Raw genomic sequence first — 22,105 nt, 5'->3', positions numbered from 1 at the left:
GTCAGAAATTACTATGGAATTGGCATAAGGGCAGTGCGAATAATCACATTTTAGTTTTGATTTTGATTTGGCTTCCAATGATTATGAAAACACGATTATTTAATTTCTTTGCAGAGGTGCACTTTTAATCCCTCCTTAACCCATAAATACATGAATGTTTTGCCAATCATTCTTACATATTAGCGTCTTTAAAGGATTAGTTCACTTTCAAATGAAAATTAGCTCAAGCTTTACTCACCCTCAAGCCATCCTAGGTGTACATGACTTTCTTCTTTCTGATGAACACAGTCGTAGAAATATTAATAAATATCCCAAGCTTTATAATGGCAGTATGCGTTACCAAATGAGTATGAGCTGAAGAAAGTGTCTCTATTCACATCCATCATAAACGGCTCCAAAGGATTAATAAAGGCCTTCTGAAGCGAAGCGATGCGTTTGTGTAAAAAAAAAATCCATATTTAAAAACACTGCAGGTTCCCTGTCACATTTAACTTTACATTTTTAGTAAGAGCCTATGACTGTGCAAATGCTCCAGAAAGCTCATGTCGTCTTGTTGTTGTTGTCAGAGAGCTGCTGTCCAGCGACGCCATGAAAGACTTCAGCCGTGCGCGTGTCTACCTCGACAAGAACTACAAATCCCAGGAGCAGTTCACAGTGAGTCCACTGCATCACATGTGTGTTTCAGGAGCTGCTGCTGTCTTCAGTCTGAACGCCTCTGATTCACGCACTGGCCACAAGGGGGCGATGCCTGTCTCCTGTTTCTCATGTGTTCAGATGGCTGATTTATTGTAATTTACACTCAAAAGTTCAAACACATCTGCTCATTCTTTATTATTACTGTCTGTACACATTGTACACAATGTTCTCTTTTAATAACGGAGCCTTTTCGACTTTTCCGGCAATCTCAGAAGTGGAGATCATCATAGTTGTGTAAACTACAGCAAATACAGATTCATCACACTGGCTTTTAAAACACTATTGAAGAAGTTCACATGTATGATTCATATGAAGGATACATATCTGTATGTGTATAAAACTGATTTCTGTAACACTTTACAACAAGGTTTCATTAGTTAACTGCTGTATATGAGCTAACAATGAACTAAAGCAATGGTATTTTCAACATTAAATTATTAAAATCAAAAGTTGTCTCTTGACATTAGTGCACTGTGAACTAACATGAGCTAACAATGAAAAATTGTATTTTATTTAACAAACATTTAACAAAGGTTAGTAAATGCTGTAAAAATAGATTGCTCATAGTTAATTCATAATGCATTAACTAATGTTAACGAATGAGACCTTATTGAAAAGTGTCACCCTTATTTCAGTCATTTAAGCAGGAGCTTTTAGATGTTTAAGGTTTTAAGATCATGAGAAACATAAATTGAGCCGCATGTGTCTTAATCTTTTGATTGGTTGTGTATTTTAACGATACCATGTATCATTGCTCTTGTGTTTTCAATTCAATCCAATTTGATTTGTATAGAGCTTATATTAGTCGATATTGGCTGATAGGATAGTTTACATTTGGAGTCTAATATAAACCATTAACCAGCTGAGATTTGCTATTAGCCATTATATATGGTTTATGTGAGTGTTTGTTGTCTACAGGTGCAGCTGGATATATAATACGCATGATAGTTGTAAGTTATTAATTTTGTGGTGATTATTGAGAATTAGGGTTGCAAAGGGGCGGAAAGTTTCGGGAAACTTTCCACAGGAACTTAACCTTGGGAATTTTGGAAATATTCCAATTTGGAAACTTAACAGGAATTTATGGGAATTTATGGGAATTTACGGGAATTTATGGGAATTTATGGGAATTTACGGGAATTTATGGGAATTAATTGGAAATTTTGGGAAATTTATACAGATTTATAATATTTATATAAAATGTATCATATAAAAACAAATATAAACATTTTGTTTGGTCATAACATGAAATAACAGTTATTTATTTTTTGCATTTTAATTAATTTTAATTTAGTAAATATGTAAATATATTTTTATTGCAGCAATTGTTATGTGTTATTTATTTCAGTGTCACATGATCCTTCAGAGATCAGTCTAATTTTGCTGATTTGATACTTATTTGTTATTATCATTGTTGGAAACAGTTGTGTTGGCATGTTAGAATGATAATCTGAAGGATCATGTGACACTGAAGGATGGAGAAATGATGCTAAAAATTCAGCTTTGATCACAGGAATAAATGATATTTTTATGTATATCAATTATTATACCATTCTTTTAAATTGTAGTTATGTTTCACAATATTACAATTTTTTCTGTATTTTTGATCAAATGTTGATGTTATGGACTGGGGAAATGCACAATGCATGCAGGGGGTGTGTCCTCAATAGCCCTGCAGTAAGTAGTGTGCTGTGTGAGGAATGTGCATTAAATATGGTTGTTTTAACCAAAATTATGTTGCAAGATGTTTTTTTCAACTACATTTAAGTACCCTGTTATAGGCTAACCTGCAATTTTGCAAATTAATTCCCATTAATTCCCATATATTCCCATTAATTACCATTTATTCCCATTAATTCTCATGGAAAGTTTCCAGCTTTGAAAATTCTCGGAATTTTGCAACCCTATTGAGAATTATGAGATTTGTAAGGTTTTGCTAGTGCTGTAGAACTAGTGATGTTGTTTAAAAGATGACAAATATTGCATTACGATATTATCTTGCAGTGAATTGACGTTCCTGTATTCAAACAACTGTATTCAGTTCAAACCTGATCATATAATGATCTATTGCAGTACAGCTGTCATATGGGTTCTGTGTTTATGAATGGGCCACGTCTGGATAATATTAGTTTTGGGCTAAACTTGTAGTCTCATATATGGTCATTTTCCTTTATCTAGCAAACCTGTGATATTTAATTAGTGATGTGTCTTCAGATTTATGACAGTTTCCTGCTGTCGCCACTAGATGGAAGCAGAAACCCAGGAATAAATTCAGAGTTTTAGGTGGAGAACGAAAACTGAACTTCAGCAGGGAGATGAAAACACTCAATTCACTAGATCAGTTATTCAGGATTATAATATTTTGGCAGCTTTGTAAGTCACTCTAAAAAAGTAATTAATTACTAGCAACAGTGTAATGAGATTACTGTACTAAAGTATTGCATTACTTATTACTAATTACTTTCTAAATCAACCTCAACCAGTTGAATAATACAAGGATAGACATGAAAATGCTCTCTTAATTCTTTCAAATAAGTAATATAAAGTTGTACAAATTATTCTTGAACTGACCAAAGTATTTAAAGGGAGAATGTTGCATATAAAAACAAAACAAAACAAAATTATCATTAGACTTTAAATTTTGATGTTAAGCCCACTGTTGTTTTATCTAGAATTGTTATATAGTCTATACAGTATTTAATGCAATTATACATCAGAAGTAACTAAGTAAATTACAGAAAAATTAAGAGTAATCCCTTACTTTACTTTTTTCATTAAATTACAGGAATTAATTACTTAGTAATGAATTACACCCAACACTATACTTTAATGATCATAAACATTATATAATGCTTAATGGATCATTCATTTACATTCCAATATGAATATATGGATAACATTTAAAATATAAATCAAACATTTATTGCAGAAAATCATGTTTTTCCTCAGTATTTCTGTCTTGTTTTCCAGTACAAATAAATGTTCTTAAATCAAGATGTTTAATTGCACAATGACTGAAGATAAGACGTTTTCTGAGATTAAAATTAAGTGAGTTTATGATTAAAACATAAAACAAATATCTGCAAACAGAGTAAGAAAAATAATATTGTTTTCCCTTTGATTTTAGTTTATTTTTATGAGCCCACTGGCAGATATTTGTTCTCATTTTAACCATAAACTTACATCATTTTGATGAGTTTCACATAAATTGAATGTCTCTTTGCATCTTCAGTAAATGTATCTTGATTTAAGAATGTTTAGATATTTGTACTGGAAAACAAGACAGAAACTCGGAGGTAGAAAATATTATATGATACAGTCTTTGTGTTTGAGTCTGGAGTTGAATGTGCGTCTCACTTCACATTTAAACTGTAGTTTACGGTGTATCAGACAGTCAATAAATCTGCGCTCAGACAGACATGTGCCATTTAACCGGATGCACACGCTTGCATTTGTTTTGCTCGGGTAACTGTTTGTTGTCTGCTCGACCTGTCAATTTTCAGATAATGTGAGTTGAGAGAGAGACAGACAGTATTTTCCCTGACCTGAGAGAGAGATTGCGATCTCTGATGAAGGTTCATTTTTATCTTGTAATATGAAAATTATTGGTATGTTTGTGTGTGTGTATAAACTATGTGTGTGTGTCTATGAATCACAACCTCCATTTGTTCAGGGTTTAATATTGCAGGATAATGAATGATTCAGTTTTAAGTGATTCCTCTTGAAATGTATCGTTCTCTCTATTGGAACAATTAAGCATTAATCAGGTCAAATGATCCATTTGTGTCTCTGCTCCTGTATTGGGTGTGTTTGAGTGACAGCCGAGGCTCCGATCGCATGTGTTTTATCGCTCTTGTAAAGTATACGGGAGGTAAAATGTCAATTAGAGGAAGCATCCCTGATCATTCAGCCGCCGTTCACTAGTTCCACACCATTAATATTTATCATGCCGCTCTGCCCCGGGGCCCAAAGGCTCATGGGTAATGATGTGCACTAATGTCCGCCCCTTATTACCACAGCGCGCGTATGTGTGTGAGATATAAAGTGTTCCTGTCACAATGCGTTAAAGCCGACATGCTGTTTTTCTGCTAAAACACGATGACTCTCGCCACGACCCGCAGCTTTGATTAGGACTGCGAGAGAGACGTCATGATGTGAGCGCATTAGCTGCGCTTTTATTCAGTGATGTATAGTGTTATGTAATGCATAGTGGATCATTCATATATGTATAATATTTTAAATATAAATCAAACATTTTATCATATATCGAAGACTGCAAAAAAATGAGCTTCTTCCTCAGTATTTTTGTCTTGTTTTCCAGTACAAATATCTAAACATTCTTAAAGCAAGATGCATTTAATTGAGATACATGAGGTTAGACGTTTTTTTTTTTTTTTTTTTTTTTTTTTGGTTTTTTTAGGTTTATGCTTAAAACACGAAACAAAAATCTGCCAATGCGTTCAGAAAAGCAGCAGTGTTTTATATCCGTCTCTCTGTAATCATGCAGGCCGTCCGTCTCTGCCTCCTGCGGATGGGTCGCGCTGACGGCTGATAACATGCTGTTATCCCTGTCCCGGGCGAGATTACGGACGTGTCAGATGCTGTCGGATGGCTGTAATGCAATCGCATCGCCGCTGTCCATGAATACTTAGACAGAGAAGAGCCCTTTTCAAGAATGACACTGGGAGGAAGCGCATTTGAGGGAAATAACACGGGATATGGATGAAGAGAAAGATTTCAGTGTGTGTGTGTGTGTGTGTGTGATTGAGTGTTTGTGTGAGTGAGTGAGTGAGTGAGTGAGTGAGTGAGTGAGTGTGTGTTTGTGAGTGAGTGTGTGTTTGTGTGTATGTGTGTGTCTGTGTGTGTGAGTATATGCATGTCTGAGTTAGTGTCTTTGTGTGTGAGTGAGTTAGTTTGAGTGTGTGAATGAGTGAGTGTTTGTGTGTGTGTGTGTGTGTGTGTGTGTGTGTGAGTGAGTGTGTTTGTGTGTTTGTGAGTGTGTTTGTGTGAATATGTGAGAGTATATGTGTGAGTGAGTGTGTGTGAGTGAGTGTGTGAGGTGAACGAATGTTTGTGAGTGTGTGTGTGTGTGTGTGAGTGAGTGAGTGTGTGTGAGTAGGTGAGTGAGTAGGTGAGTGTGTGTGAGTGTGTGTGTGAGGTGAATGAGTGTGTGTGTGTGGGTTTGTGAGTGAGTCTGAGTGAGTGAGTGAGTGAGTGAGTGTGTGTGAGCGAATGTGTGAGTGTGTGTGTGTGTTTGTGTGAGTGAGTGTGTGAGTGTGTGTGAGTAGGTGAGTGAGTAGGTGAGTGAGTGAGTGTGTGTGAGCGAATGTGTGAGTGTGTGTTTGTGTGTGTGTGTGTGTGTGTGTGTGTGTGAGTGAGTGTGTGTGAGTAGGTGAGTGTGTGTGTGTGAGTGTGTGTGTGTGAGGTGAATGAGTGTGTGTGTGTGTGTGTGGGTTTGTGAGTGAGTGAGTGTGTGTGAGCGAATATGTGAGTGTGTGTGTGTGTGTGAGTGAGTGTGTGTGAGTAGGTGAGTGAGTAGGTGAGTGTGTGTGAGTGTGTGTGTGAGGTGAATGAGTGTGTGTGTGTGTGTGTGGTGTGTGTGGGTTTGTGAGTGAGTCTGAGTGAGTGAGTGAGTGTGTGTGAGCGAATGTGTGAGTGTGTGTGTGTGTTTGTGTGAGTGAGTGTGTGAGTGTGTGTGTGTGATAAGTGTGAGTGTGTTTGTGAGTGAGTGTGTGAGAGTAAGTGAATGAATGAGTGAGTGAGTTTGTGTGTGTGTGTGTGTGTGTGTGTGTGTGTGAACTTGAGTGTGTGACATTTCAGGATTCTTTGATAAACAAAGTTCAAAAGAACATTTATTTGAAATAGAATCATTTGTAACATTATAAATGTCTTTACTGTCACTCTTGATCAATTTAATGCATCCTTGATGAATGAAAGTATTATTATATAAGCAAAAATAATCTTTTAATTAAAAGAAGTTTTCTTAATCACAGCTGAAATATGGGCGTCTTTAAATAATTGTGTTGGACAGCAGCACTGATCTAGATTTTCATCTCTTGTCTTAGTCTTTTCTGTGTGTTCAGATGTATTCAGGTCAGGTCAGTTATCATCTCACTGAGACACTGGCCTGAACATAACCAGCTTAAAATACTGCAAACGAAATCCGGCGTCTCTTATTTCGGTACGGAGCCAGCCGAGGCTGTTTGAATGGGGCGGATGTTAGTGGAGTAATATTGTAGAGCAATAATTCTCACACACCATCAGTCAGGCTCTCCAAAACACACACACACACACGCAGACGTCTGCTGAGCGACAATCGATGAATCTGCCATCAGACGTGAATTATGAGGGCGAGGCGCTGGAGAAATTTGGAGCGAAATATATACGCGTCTAATGGATTATATAGAAACAGATGCATCTGATATGAGCGGCTCCACGCTCTCGTGTGGCCTCAGAGGGGAAACACGTCTGTGACATGCACACGCACGCGTGATCCTACATACACACACGTGTAAGCGCTTGTAAACTGATGCAGTGGTGTGTGTGGTCAGATTGGTTTAGTAGGGGTGAGTAAATCACGTGTGTGTGTGTGTTTGTGTGTTTGATAATGATGTGTGCGGAGCGTGTGTCTGCCCTCGGCCCGTGTGAGTGTGTGTAAGGGCCACAGTGAAGGTGAGGCTGTCATATCGATCTTTTTAGTGCTAAAATATGAGCCACTTTACTCTGCTCCCCAGCGCAGTGATGTGAAAAATAATAACTTGGCCCCAAATTAAAAATATTGATCGCTTAGGAGGTGTTGAGAGCAAATAAACATCCACTGAAGGATTTTTCTCCCCACCCAGCCTCTCTCGTCCATCTCTCTCTCGCTCTCTTTCTGTCGGGTCAGAGATGCATTGCTGCACTGTAAACATGGACTGTGTTTGTGTTTTCCTCTGAATGTTCCTCTAGATCTGTTCCAAACCCTTGTGAGCCGCCTACTTAGACAGTATTTTAAGGCATCATAGATGTTCTCCCAGTAATAGACTCCTTATTTTGGCCACCAACATATCATGTTACAGTATCTGTGATGATGATAATCTCACAATAAAAGGAGAAAAAGTTGATTTCAGATACAATGCAAGCATATGCAATTGAAACATACATAGTACATACATATATATATATATATATATATATATATATATATATATATATATATATATATATATATATATATATAGTGTGTGTGTGTGTGTGTATATGGGTCATTGACCAATAAGGTTTTTAAAAGTAAAAAAAAACATAATGGAGATATAATTAATTTTGAAGTTTTATTAAGTGTCAACAATGAGATCATGTGGTTTTTATAATCAATTAACACTGCTTTTGTCATTTTTTTACAAGATGGTCAAGAATGACACTTTTGGTTATACCAAATATATTATGATATTTTCAAACAATGCTAACAGGCTGATATCTAGCAAAAGGACAATCAAACATTTTATATTTAGCACAACTCTCGTCTTGTCATTGACCTATATATATATATATATATATATATATATATATATAGGTCAATGACAAGACGAGGCCTTTATATATATATATATATATATATATATATATATATATATATATATATATATATATATATATATATATATATATATATATATATATATATGTGTAGAATATTCATATTAAACACTTTCTGCAAACAAGTTCTGTTTCTGTTAGCATGCTGTCTTAGAAGGGTGTAGCCTATGTAGTCAGCAGACGTCTCACTAGGTTTCAGACCAGAGCTGAATTAGAGCCAGATCTTTTCCTGTAGTTTTTATGAGCGATGTCTCGTGATCACGTGGAGGGATGTTTGAGCGCATCACTGCCACTCTCTCATCATCTTGTGCGCATCTGCTCCTGACTTCTGCTATATCCTTGCGGTAACGGATGAGCTGCCAGCGGCCCATCAGACTTGTGAGAAAACAATTGGCACAAGGTTAATTTTATTGCTTGCTCCATGCATTTGTGAGCAGCAGGGAGGCGTCCGCGGCCCACGGCCTGATGAATTGCCCTCCTGTGCCGACAGGAATTAAAATGAGGCCATGTGAAGGGAAACCTGCCTCACTGTCCTGAAATGAACATGAATCCGACACAAACGGCCAAAACACCATTAGGACACTTAAAAAGCGTGAATGTCACTCTTTGTCAGAGCAAGTGTCTGTATGTGCGCTCAAACGCTGTTAGGTTTATGATTTTTCAAGCCAACAATTTCAGTGTCATATTCAGTAATTCTTGTTTTACTCCCATGGTTGTTACTTTATGAATGGAGCACATTTCATCCAGATGAGAGAGATCTGATCAGCCTGTGACCTTCCTGTTGACAATTTCCTAGAGTCTGAAATGTTTAATTTCATGAGCGGCCCCCTAACACACACACACACACACACACACACACACACACACACACACACACACACACACACACACAGAGGAGTGAATCACTCAGCGTGCTCATTTCTCTTGGCTCTGGCAGGTGTGTTATGGGCATTCGTTTGTGTTTCCCGTTCACACGGACACCATCAGACGCTGCCGCCCTCTAAGAGACTCTCTTTAATTACAGCAAACTGACTTTGCTTACCCTTCATTTGGCACATCTCTCACCGAGTGCATTTGTTTGTGTGTGATGATACACAAACACACACACACACACACACACACACACACACACACATACACACACACTCCATCAGCATTATTAATGCAGCTAAAAGCACCTTAATGCAGCTCATCATTAGGTGTGTGAGTGAGTGAGTGTATGTGTGTGTGTGTGTGAGAGAGAGTGTGTCAGTGGTCCTGGACCAGCAGTGTCAGGTCAAAGGTTATTCTGTCTTCATAAAAATGTGTTAATTTCTGCTTATGAATAAGTTTGATCTTCAATCTAATTTCATGCTGTGTGTCACCAAAAGCTTAGCCTAAAATTAAATTTTTACCATTTTTCTGGTTTCCAATTTTAATGGTTTAATTAAATTCTAATAATAATAATTAGTAATAAATAATAAACTTTATTTATATAGCACTTTTAATGCATAAGATGCAGTTCAAAGTGCTTTACATAAAAATGATAGTCAAATATCAATAACAACATCATATTCAATAAAAACATATGCATCAAACATAATAAAAAGGAGAACAAAAAAATTATTTATTAATAATAAAAGGGATTGCTAAGCAATTGAATTCATAAAACTTTAACAATTTTAATAATGTATTAAAATGTTAACAATGATAGTGCCTGAATCCATAAAACTTTAATAATTTATTAAAATTTTAACAATAATAGGGGCCTATGAAATATGCTTCCCCCCAATTTCTTTTCCAATTTTACGGATTCTGTTTTAATGGTTTAATTAAATTTTAATAATCAAAAAGGTTTTCTATTGAATTCATAAAACGTTAATAATTTATGAATATTTAGTTTTCAGAAATTCTGTGTCACCTGTTTTGATTTTTCTGGATTTTTTGTGTGGAAATTTGAACAATCCTTTTCATTTTTTGGCAAAAAGATTGTGTGATATTATTATTATTATTATTATTATTATTATTATTATTATTATTATTTCTTTGATAAGTACATTCTACTGTACAATAGTATTATGTTTCTGTCATAATTTCTTCCAAGTTAAACCAAACTTTTATTTTGGTGTGTTAAAGTAAAGAGCTTTGAGTTTGTGTGTGTGTTGATTGTTTTCTCAAATGAAATGGTGAAATGTGACACATGCCACAGTTTTGATTTTGCAAATAGTTAATTAACGTTAAATTCAAGCATCACTAGTGCTGTTACTTTACTAAGTGATCAGACACATGATTTTCACCTGCTGAACCATAAACCAGGTGAAAAACCTCCTCTAATCTAGTCGTCAGATCGCTGACTCTGTCTCTCTCCAGTTGACTGTTAGAAATGTTGAATCTGACGGTGAGCATTGATTTGGAAGTCCGTCTGACACCCTCCGGTCACCACGCTAACGGACTATTAATGAGTCGAACAGCGGTGACATGAATCAACGGGCCTCTGATGGATCGCCAGCATTCTGGGGGAAAAATCTGCTGGCTGGAGTGAGATCTCAATAGCGATTAGCATATAACGCATTAGAAATGCAGCGCTCCACCTCTGCTAATTAAATACCCAAAGGTTGCATTTGTTGTTCTTATTTATCCTTTATTGACTCGCATTTAATAATTCATTAAGCTGAAGCATTTGGGCCTCGTTACAGTGCTTGATGAAGAGCCCATGAGTGCATGCGGCAAATCCCACAGCAGAGAGACGGAGAGAGAGCGCTGTCTTTTGTCAGGATTTTGGTGATGCATGCGAGAGGCTCTTTAACATGTCAATCGTGTACTTTAACGTTTAGCAGCCAAATGCGGCTCTTAGACCAAACTAGCAATCGTATTTCTCACAGAGACCGTTAGACGTGCCAGGCAGCTGGAGAGACTGGCACATGTAATCTGATCTCATAATGTCAACCCGTCGAACTGGGTCTCAAGGTGTATGTCAGGCTTGTGCACTGTTCACAACTGAATGTCAGATTTGAAGTGAATTTGAAGTGTTGAACTTGAGGAAGCAAAAAGATGCAGTTTAAATTTGAGAGGAAGTAGAATTACAATAATTTTAAATTAAAAGAAGTTCATATAACTAATTTTTAACTAAAAAAGCAAAGTTAGTCAAGACAAACATTGAATGTTTGCTTGACAAACCTTGTATGAAAGATTAATAGGCTGGATGGGTGGGATCAGATGGATGAATGGATGGATGGGCTTGTGGGTGGATGGATGGACAGGTGGATGGGTGGACGAGTGGACGGATGGATGGGTGGATGGATGGATGAGTAGATGGGTGGATGAATGGATGGATGGGATTAGATGGGATGAATGGATGGATGGATGGACAGGCTTGTGGGTGGATGGATGGATGATAGGAGGGATGGGTGATAGGAGGAATGGATGGATGGGTGGTCGGGTGAATGGATGGTTGGATGGATGGATGGGATCAGATGGGATGGATGGATGGATGGACAGGTGGATGGGTGGACGAGTGGATGGATGGATGAGTAGATGGGTGGATGAATGGATGGATGGGATCAGATGGGATGGATGGATGGATGGCTGGCTGATTGGATGGGATCAGATGGGATGGATGGATGGACGGGCTAGTGGGTGGATGATGGATGGATGGATGGATGGATGGATGATAGGAGGGATGGATGGAGGGATGGACGGACGGATGGATGGGTGGGTGGGTGGATGGATGGATGGATGGATGGTTGAATGGATGGATGGGCGGGCGGATAGATGGATGGATGGACGGGCGGGCGGATGGATGGATGCATGGGATCATATGGGATGGATGGATGGATGGACAGGTGGATGGGTGGACGAGTGGATGGATGGATGAGTAGATGGGTGGATGAATGGATGGATGGGATCAGATGGGATGGATGGATGGATGGCTGGCTGATTGGATGGGATCAGATGGGATGGATGGATGGACGGGCTAGTGGGTGGATGATGGATGGATGGATGGATGGATGATAGGAGGGATGGATGGAGGGATGGACGGACAGATGGGTGGGTGGGTGGTTGGATGGATGGATGGATGGTTGGATGGATGGATGGGCGGGCGGATAGATGGATGGATGGACGGGCGGGCGGATGGATGGATGCATGGGATCATATGGGATGGATGGATGGATGGATGGATGGATGGATGGATGGACGGATGGATAGATGGTTGGTTAGATGGATGGATGTTTAGACAGATGGACAGATGAACGGATAGATATGTAGTTATGTGGATGGATGAGCAAATAGATAAAAAGATGAATAGATATATGAATGTATGGATAGAAAGATGGATAGAAATTGGGATGCATAAATAGATAGGTATGTAGGTAGTTAGGTAGATGGATAGATTTGCATTGGATTGCTGAACCTTAAAAATGTAAAATGTAGATCAAATGTTTGTTAAAATATTTGATCTACATTTTACATTTTTAAATAAGTATTAAATAAGTATTTTAACATCTAGAACAAATGACACACCGCGACAGTAATTTCAGTTACTGTATAGTTTTTTTACATGAAGCTTGTGAGTCTCGGGTCTGTCTCTGTCCTGTTGTGCGTCTCTAAGCTTCAGCGGTCAGTGTGGCAGTAAATGGTCATTAGGAGAGAAAAAGACTTTACAAATAAGGTGTAATGTAGTTAGTTGACATCACAGAGTGTTTGTGCGCTCACTTAGAGGCCTTTAACCAGCCAGCTGTGCAGAAGTGTTAAATGGAGGTTTGTGATGACACCGTTTAATGAATGAGATTCATCAGTCTCATTTCCTCACTTAAATGAATGGCAGAGGTTAATTAACGCTGATGTTTAGTGCTGGTGTAGCATCAGTGACCAACTCTCCTACCAGATGATTCACACTTCATACTCATGTTTTATTTCACAAACCATCAGAATGATTTCAAAACAAGAGAAGAGCTTGAATCAAACATAGAGCTGAGAGGTGTGATGCTGCCATGATGCAACATACAAATATTTATGCATTTAGCAGCTATTTGATAAGTTCATTATTAGTTTGACTGTCTTTTATAATGTTTTATAATGAACCCTTTTCACAGACTGCGATGCATTTCCAGTTATTAACATCATACATTTATCAAATTAACAAAAAAAGTAATGTACATTTTTAACACTACTGTAAACCCTAACGCTCAAAATAATTAACTGGTTTGAGTAGAACAAACTTAAACTAATGACTTCAGTCAAATTGACTTTTATGAGTATTTAGCACTTTCTTTTTCTTTTGAGTTCACAGAACTGACATATTTTAAGTAAACTGAACTGATTAATTGTTTTGAGTTTTATGAACTCATTTCTTTTCATTTAGATGAACTTAAGTTTAACTGAAACTGGGCTGGGATTTCTATTTCCCAGCATGCTTTGCATATGGCACTCGAAAGGGAGAGTAAATGCTAAAATTAAGTGTTATATAATGTTTTTTTGTGCAGGATTAATATTAATGGGAGATTTAGTAGTGATTAATGTTTTGTTATGCTAATTTAGAAGAGTTTCTGTTAATGTGGGTTAGTCACGGTGACAAGTGGTGCATGCGGTTTGGTTTAAGAGCAGTGTTAAATACTTTATATTGTTGTACTCATTCAGCAAGTGCTATACCATGCTATTGTTAACATGTTAGCAAATTAGCAAGTTATCATTTTCTGAATTCGCTTGTTACAGCTAGCGAAGTTTCCACTAATAAAAATGTTTACTTTGATATTACATGATAATTTTAAATTAAATGTATGAATTAGTACACTCAAATATTTCAGTTTAAGATCAAGAATGTATGAGAACAAAATAAAAATTTGCCAGTTCCGCTTACTTAAACTTTGAATTTCTTAACTTAAAAGTTGTGATATAACCAATTGCTTTAATATTTTTAAGTTTTGCCAACTTATTCAGGTTTATAGTGATATATTAAATTACAGAAAACTATTTTTCTTTAGACAGCTTATGTTTGACGGCAAATTTGATGTCTTTCTCTTTTCTGACTAACATAATCAATACCTTTTTCCACTTTTGTAAAGTCATACAAATGCTATAATGGATTTTTGTCTTTTTTGTCAAAAATTATATTTGTTGTAGTTCCCATTCACTTCTGCTTCTGGAAACTCTAGAAATGTGAAAAGTGTCCAAATGAAGCTGTTTTTGCACTGATGTCAGATTGATCATTAATCCTTAAAATTTATACCAAAATGCACGATTTCAGTCATTCCTGTGCAGTTTCGTTCTAGATTCCAGTGCATACGTTTCTGTCTCAGTCGTGTTCCTCTTCTTCTCGTTCAGAGCGGCCGTAATCAGGTTTGGTTCTGTAAATCAGATTAGCGTGATCGCGTTATCCCGCTGTGGAATTGGAGTTGTTGCTCGTCTGTCAGGAATGAAGACTTCATCTGCTTCCGTTAGTAAAGCACTAGTTTAAACACACATAACCAGACCGGCTTTCAAGAGCACTGCCGCCCACCTCTGCCTCTCCTCATGAGCAAATAATGACATCTGAATCAAACATTAACCGGCTTAATTACTTGGAGATTGTCATTTTAATTTACACTGATATAGTATTGATCACACAGACAGAGATGAAGGGCCGATGTGGAATTAAACCGGGGCCGCGGCGCCTCCGGGGGCTCGTCATTGTCGTGATATTTCCTCCTAATGAACTGACGGCATGCGCCGGCATGAATCCAGGCCCGGCTGGAAAACAGGGGAAATAATGGGGTTTGGCCAGCCGCGGCGGGTTACTCATTCGCCGCCATGCACCAAATCTCCCGTGATTCATGCGCAGGGCCTCCGTGTTTGCCTGCTTCATCCCGCATGCCTGACCTTTTCGCAGTTAAAGTGTATATATATCCGTCCGCACACGCGGCGTCTGCAGGGACGTGGGCGGACGGGGCCCGACATCTTCAGGGACCCATCAGAGACTAATCCAAACATCCCGCAGACAGGGGAGTGTGTTCCCGGCCGCTCGTCTCGCGTATGTCGCTCGTGATTCTGAAGAGAGAGAGTCACGTACGTGCGGTTAATGCCGCAGAGAAATCGTTATCTTCATTCCAGGCCATTTCTCACAAGGTAAAAGTCATAATGGTGTTTTTCCTGCCCTCAGATGGTCTTATTGGTTCAATGGTCGTTGACCCCATCCAGAAGTTTACACCTCCTTACAGAATCTGCATGATGTGTATCATTTAGAGGGATTATAAAAATGTTGTGTAGTTTATGTAGTCTTGGTCTGATGACATTAGTATTTCCATCTGTTCCACAGACACAGTAATATCAGAACTAACACACTTGATTCTTCCGATGGTCTGTATCTTACTGTGTTGTGATAGTCTCTGTTTACTAGGTGTGTTTACCTGTGCATTACAGTCTGCACGCTAAATCGTAGAATTGTCATTTTTGTCTTGATGACATCTAAAAAGGAAGCTTTTTTGCTAAACATATGCATGTTTGTATCATGACGGATGTAAATGTATTAGCGGTGTAACAGATCCATACGGTTCGGCATGCATGTTGATTCATGGATTAAATGCAAAGTTTATCATTTGCATGTTTTGTCTTGTCAATTTACACATTCAAGCAATTTTAAACCTTTCAAGCGCAAGTAGAGGAGAAAAAGAACTCAAATCAATACTTGTGCATTGTTATCTGTGCGCACGGCCGCGTTTCAGACACTGAATTGAGTTCTCTTTTGCTTGAATGGACACATACACACAAAATGACGTCAAAACACCCGTCTCGGCAAGTATTCTCTTAAACGCAGCCGCTTATGTCTTAAGTGAACATAAAAAGTTGAGAAAGAAATCAGATGTGTGTCATTATAATGTACAGAGCCCCACATGTGACATGCAGGAAAAATATATGTATATTGTGGCCATGAATTAACATTTTGTTCCCACGACTTACTAATACATCAGCACGTTTTACTAATTCTTTCCCTCGTTTTATGTAAATTGTGTGCACAATATAATTTATTCCCTCATTTTGATTTAACTAAAATGAGGAAACAAATTATATTGTGCACACGATTTACTAAAACGAGAGAACAAACACTTAATTTGTGGCCACTGTGTGTGTGTGTGTATAATATATATATATATATATTAGGGGTGTAACGGTGCACGTGTGTACCGAATGCATTACATTGCAATATTAAGGTCTTCTGTTTGGGAACACTTAAGTTTCCCTGTGAATTACAACAATGGACAAAGACAGATATAAGACAAAGCAGAACATGATGAATGCAGCGTTGTAGCTTTTTAACCACCAATAATCGTAATAAGCTCTGCGTTTTGCAAGTGAACGCGATCATCTCTTCCTCTTTAATACAAGTTACAGAATAAACATAAATGAACATTCAAAGGTATGTTGAAAGATACAGTACAACTTACTGAAACGGTCATACCTCATGTAATCACTCAATCAAGTGTTTAAATGGTGGAAAGACGTCAATAAAACAGCTTATAAACAATGTCATGTAGCATTTACCTCAGAAAAGCCATTCAGTGTCCACAGCTTGTTAGTTTGGAAGAGAAATGAACGCTCTTGCTTAATATATGCTCTGTATTAGCTTATATATTCATTATATTTTATTTAACCTGTTAGTGATGTCTTGATTATTTAATGTATGTTTAAATAAATGTGTCATGAAAATGACAGCCACTGTGTAGAAATGATTATATTTCAACAACGAATTGGAGTAAAACATAATTTTATTAGTTAATGCAAAAACTGCCTTATGTGCAGCTTACATGTTTTCATACAATTTGTTATTTGAATGTTAATTATTATATCTAAAAATAAATAGCAATTGAATTTAGGCTAATAGTTCAGGCTCAGTTGCTAACCTTTAATATTGTAGTAGCATAATGTTCAAGTAAGGGCTCCCTACGTAGTTTATAGCATTAGCAGAGATGATTTTTTTTATCCTTAAGAAACTTTTAGTTATAATTTAATTTAATATAATATATTTAAAGACAGAGACACTGAAGTACTGTTTAATAAAAAAAAATAAAAAAAAAGTCACTGAAATAAGGCCAAAAAAAGTTTATTAAATGTGTTCACAAGACTTTTGGGTATTGGAGGTTGTAGACTAGAGTTTTTGCTTCAGAATTATGTAAAAATTATGCTGCCTACTCCTTCATATAAAACAATATATTGATTTAGTTTTTATAAGATACTTTTTTGTCAAGAAACACTGTATGCGTGGAGGCGTGAATCTGCATGAATAATGGGACATTTACACCTGAGAAGACAAAAGAATTGCATAATAATGACCTGAAATGACTTGCATATTAATGAGGCCTTTCAGTCAGGTAGGCTGTGAAAAAAAACCCTCTGTAATAATGTCTCAGCTCATCATAAACAGCAATACTGTGAAATATTATTACAATTTAAAATAATGGTATTCTATTATAATCTTTAAAATAAAATGTATTTCTGTGATGTCTGTGTGTCTGAACAATTATGTTACCTCTATGGCATTTCATATAGGCTTTTAGCTTAAAAGCATGCACATTTGGAGAAATATTGATGGATTCTTATATATTTATGTCAATTTTTTATACTGAGAAGTAATATTTATTGTCATCACTATGAGTGCTGGATACTGTTTTTTCAATTCATACTTGTAGCCGGAGGGCGCTCTCTGTACACCTTTAGGCCACAAATTCAGATAAAGAAGAAAAGGAACTAGTTCCTACAGCATGTCTTCTAGAGATCGCTAACCATTGCTTTAACATCCAAATAAACACTTTTCAAGACAATAAATACACGATTGAGACGATGAATGCATGTATTGCCTCTGAATTTGCGTCTGAATAGCGCTGGCTCCGTGGGCGTGGCCGCATTAGCGGATAATGAGCTGAATCACAGACTTCTGACATGGCTCTTTTCATAAAGATTACATAAACACAGAATGTTTGTTTTCGATTTGACTTGCACGATTTAAAACCTGACATTTCAACGTCTCTTTAGACGTAAGTGTCATTTTTTTTGTCATTAGTATTCATAAGTTACAGTTAATTTTCTGAGAACTATCAGATTGGACTTCGTTCAGAGGGAGAGGAGAGATCACGCATCATGTTAGTTTTCTTTATTTTACAAAAAGCACAACATTGTGTTTTTACTCTGAGTATACACAAATAAAAGAAGACATTCTATAGTTTCAATTGATATATTACTTATGTCTCTATGACAAGAAATGACGGAGTATTTTAAGTCTGTTTTGCTGCAATGTGAAAAAAATCCTGCAAAACGCGCCGGCGCGTTTTCAGACCTCAGGGAGTTAAGTAATAAATGGAAAGCAATGTTACATTTGCTCCCCCAATTTTTCTTTTCCGATTCGAAAAATGATCCAATCCATGACTCAGAAAGCGAATATTCACACTTCACCCTCACCGGAATCTTCACAGGCACGTTGAGGTAAAACAAAACGGTTTACATTAGTGACCAAGCATGTCAGCTCTAATGTAAACATTAAAGGTGCCGTAGAACGTCTTTTTAAAAGATGTAATAGAAGTCTAAGGTGTCCCCTGAATGTGTCTGTGAAGTTTCAGCTCAAAATACCCCATAGATTTTTTTAAATTAATTTTTTAACTGCCTATTTTGGGGCATCATTAAATATGAGCCGATTCAGGCTGCGTCCCCTTTAAATTCTCCTGCCCCCCGCTCACGGAGCTCGCGCTTGCCTTAAACAGCATAAACAAAGTTCACACAGCTAATGTAACCCTCAAAATGGATCTTCACAAAGTGTTCATCATGCAGCATGTCTAATTGCGTAAGTATGGCATTTATTTGGATGTTTACATTAGATTCTGAATGAGTTTGATAGTGCTCCGTGGCTAAAGCTAACATTACACACTGTTGGAGAGATTTATAAAGAATGAAGTTGTGTTTATGAATTATACAGACTGCAAGTGTTTAAAAAATGAAAATAACGACAGTCTTGTCTCCGTGAATACAGCAAGAAACAATAGTAACTTCAACCACGTTTAACAGTACATTAGCAACATGCTAACGAAACATTTAGAAAGACAATTTACAAATATCACTAAAAATATCATGATATCATGGATCATGTCAGTTATTATCACTCCATCTGCCATTTTTCGCTATTGTCTTTGCTTGCTTACCTAGTCTGATGATTCAGCTGTGCACAGATCCAGACATTAATACTGGCTGCCCTTGTCTAATGCCTTGAACATGGGCTGGCATATGCAAATATTGGGGGCGTACATATTAATGATCCCGACTGTTACGTAACAGTCTGTGTTATGTTGAGATTCGCCTGTTCTTCGGAGGTCTTTTAAACAAATGAGATTTACATAAGAAGGAGGAAACAATGGAGTTTGAGACTCACTGTATGTCATTTCCATGTACTGAACTCTTGTTATTCAACTATGCCAAGATAAATTCAATTTTTAATTCTAGGGCACCTTTAATTTCATAAATTAAATCCACTGTATTTCCACTTAGTTTCAAACTGACTCACCCCTCAGAATGGAGCACACACACTCCTATCACACTGCTATCTGAATGATCTGCTTTAATAACACTTGTTTGAAATAATCTGCATTATAGTAAATCATAATGAACAGAAGATGGTAAATAAAGGCGCGTCCACTCACTGTGAGCTAGTCTGAATCTCGTGTCATTCTGGAGGCCTTTGGACCATTTCTTCACTTCTCCACGTTTCTGTAAGCGGGTGAGAAGTGAAACGAAGCGACGGCTGTTTGTATAATGGCTTTAGCTGTATTTCATCATATTACCTGTGTCAGGACGGTCTGAGGTGAAGACCACGCTCTGGGTTCTCCTGGCACCGGACGCGTGTTCTGGTGGATTGTGGGATATGTTCAATACCCATAATGGGGTTGGCAGGCGCTGCGTGTCCTGAGCTTTTCACTCGTCTGCTGTTATCCGATTGCTTTATTCTATCACTCTCGCATTGTTTAGTTAAACAGCGGCGCATTTACATGAACCTGTAAGCCACGACCACCACTTAACAGAATTAACAGCTAGACAACCCTTCCTTCCATCCTTGCTTGTATTTATGTGATTAAATAATAATAAATATGAATATTTAATCAAATATTGATTTATTTATTTGTTTAAATAATATTTATTTAATATGTATTGTTAATAAATACTATGAATAACAATGTTTATTTATAAGAAATAATCGCATAAGTACCTTTTATTTATTTATTTATTTATTTATTTTTTATTTATTTATTGCTGTCTTTTTCTTTTATTTGTTTATTTGTATTTATATATATTTAAATAATAAATAATTATAATAAACAATGATGTAATTTCTTTCTTTCCTTTTCTTTTTTTTGTTTCTTTTATTTATTTATAATTAAATAAAGGTATTATTCATATTTAAATAATATTATTTATTTATTTATTTATTTATTTATAATAAATAAACAACCTAATAGTGATAGTGAATGCTATTAATTTGTTCTTTCTTTTTTCTTTTATTTCATTTTTATTTAGTTCTTTCTTTTCTATTATTAGTCTATCACTCTTTCCCTTGTCTTTCCTTATTCAGTTGATATTTGATATTAATATGATATTTAAATATAATATTGTAAATATTTGTAATATAATATTTATAATTATTCATATTTGATGTTTAATATTTAATCCTGTCCAGTGATTTCTGTAGGTCATCAGTGGTTTATATTCTCTCATCACTGTAGTTCTAATCACTCAATCTAAAACTTCCTGTTTGCACATTATAAATGTCTGCAGAAAGGAAACATTAAACAATCAAACGTCCTTCACGTCTTCAGTATGTGGAATGTTTTCAGATCCCAAACGCCTTATTATATCTCTTAAAAACAGATTAGTCTCATATGGGTTTGTGATTATTCTTTAGTAAATGCTCATCATGCCACTGAAATGATCTCGGCCTTCATTTTCTAACCGTATTAAAGATGCACAGGCCAATTGATTTTAAATGGCTCTTAAGTGAGCTCATGAAGATGAAGATGGTCTTTGTTTCTCGTGTCGTGTCCCGTCGAGGGCTTTGGCATCTCTCACACTCATAATGAAGCTCTTTTTCTGCTGCCCTGGACCTTCCTTCATTGATTTTTTTTTTCAGGAAAATGAATCCAGTGCCTTCAAGGTCAGCGAGTTCAGACAGAAACCGAGGAGCATGAAGGTGATTACAGATATTTCATAGACGGTGTGGACATTTTCAGGCTTTTATTTATACTTTATTATTATTTTAAAGGACTATGTTTTGACATGTCCAGATTCAGTGCGAACTTTGATGACGTTTATAAGCCATATATAGGTTGAATACTTTCAGATCTACAACGAGAGAGAGAGAGTTACAGTCAGAAATGTGTAAATATACTGCAGATCTATGGGTTTCTGAGCTTGTTTTTTTTTGTCCGCAACAGGAAAAAAATAGTAAATTATGATTAGTAAAATCCCTGAGATCATGCAAATCAGCATATTAGAATGATTTCTGAAGGATCATGTGACACTGAAGACTGGAGTAATGATGCTGAAAATTCAGCTTTGATCACAGAAATAAATTACATCTTACTGTATATTCACATAGAAAACAGCTATTTTAAATTATAATAATATTTCACAATTTTTACTGTATTTTTGATCAAATAAATTCAGTCTTGATGAGCAGAAGAGACATAATTCTTTCAAAAACAGTAAAAAAAAAAAAAAAAATCTTAATTATTCCAAACTTTTGACCTCAAGTGAACATGAAGTGATTTTGGTGTCAGTTTGTACAGTAATAGTATATTGGTTTTGTCAAGAAGAAACGAACTGATATTAATCATGTGATGGACAGTTA

The 22,105-nt window shown here is 36.6% G+C and overlaps 1 protein-coding gene across 2 annotated transcripts in view; it reads left to right on the top strand.

Moving 5' to 3' along the window:
• LOC125276508 (inositol polyphosphate-5-phosphatase A) overlaps positions 1 to 22,105 on the top strand; it is a 182,039-nt gene that overhangs the window by 52,624 nt on the left and 107,310 nt on the right. For both annotated transcript variants that reach the window (XM_048204033.1, XM_048204034.1), the window contains one exon: positions 567 to 654. In XM_048204033.1, coding sequence (XP_048059990.1) covers positions 567 to 654 — 88 coding nt within the window. The remainder of the gene's footprint in view (positions 1 to 566; positions 655 to 22,105) is intronic.

The sequence above is a fragment of the Megalobrama amblycephala genome, linkage group LG10 (assembly GCF_018812025.1).
Source record: "Megalobrama amblycephala isolate DHTTF-2021 linkage group LG10, ASM1881202v1, whole genome shotgun sequence".
Classification (NCBI taxonomy): Eukaryota; Metazoa; Chordata; class Actinopteri; order Cypriniformes; family Xenocyprididae; genus Megalobrama; species Megalobrama amblycephala.
The sequence above is the reverse complement of the archived record's forward strand: the minus strand, read 5'-3'. Positions and strand labels throughout refer to the sequence as shown.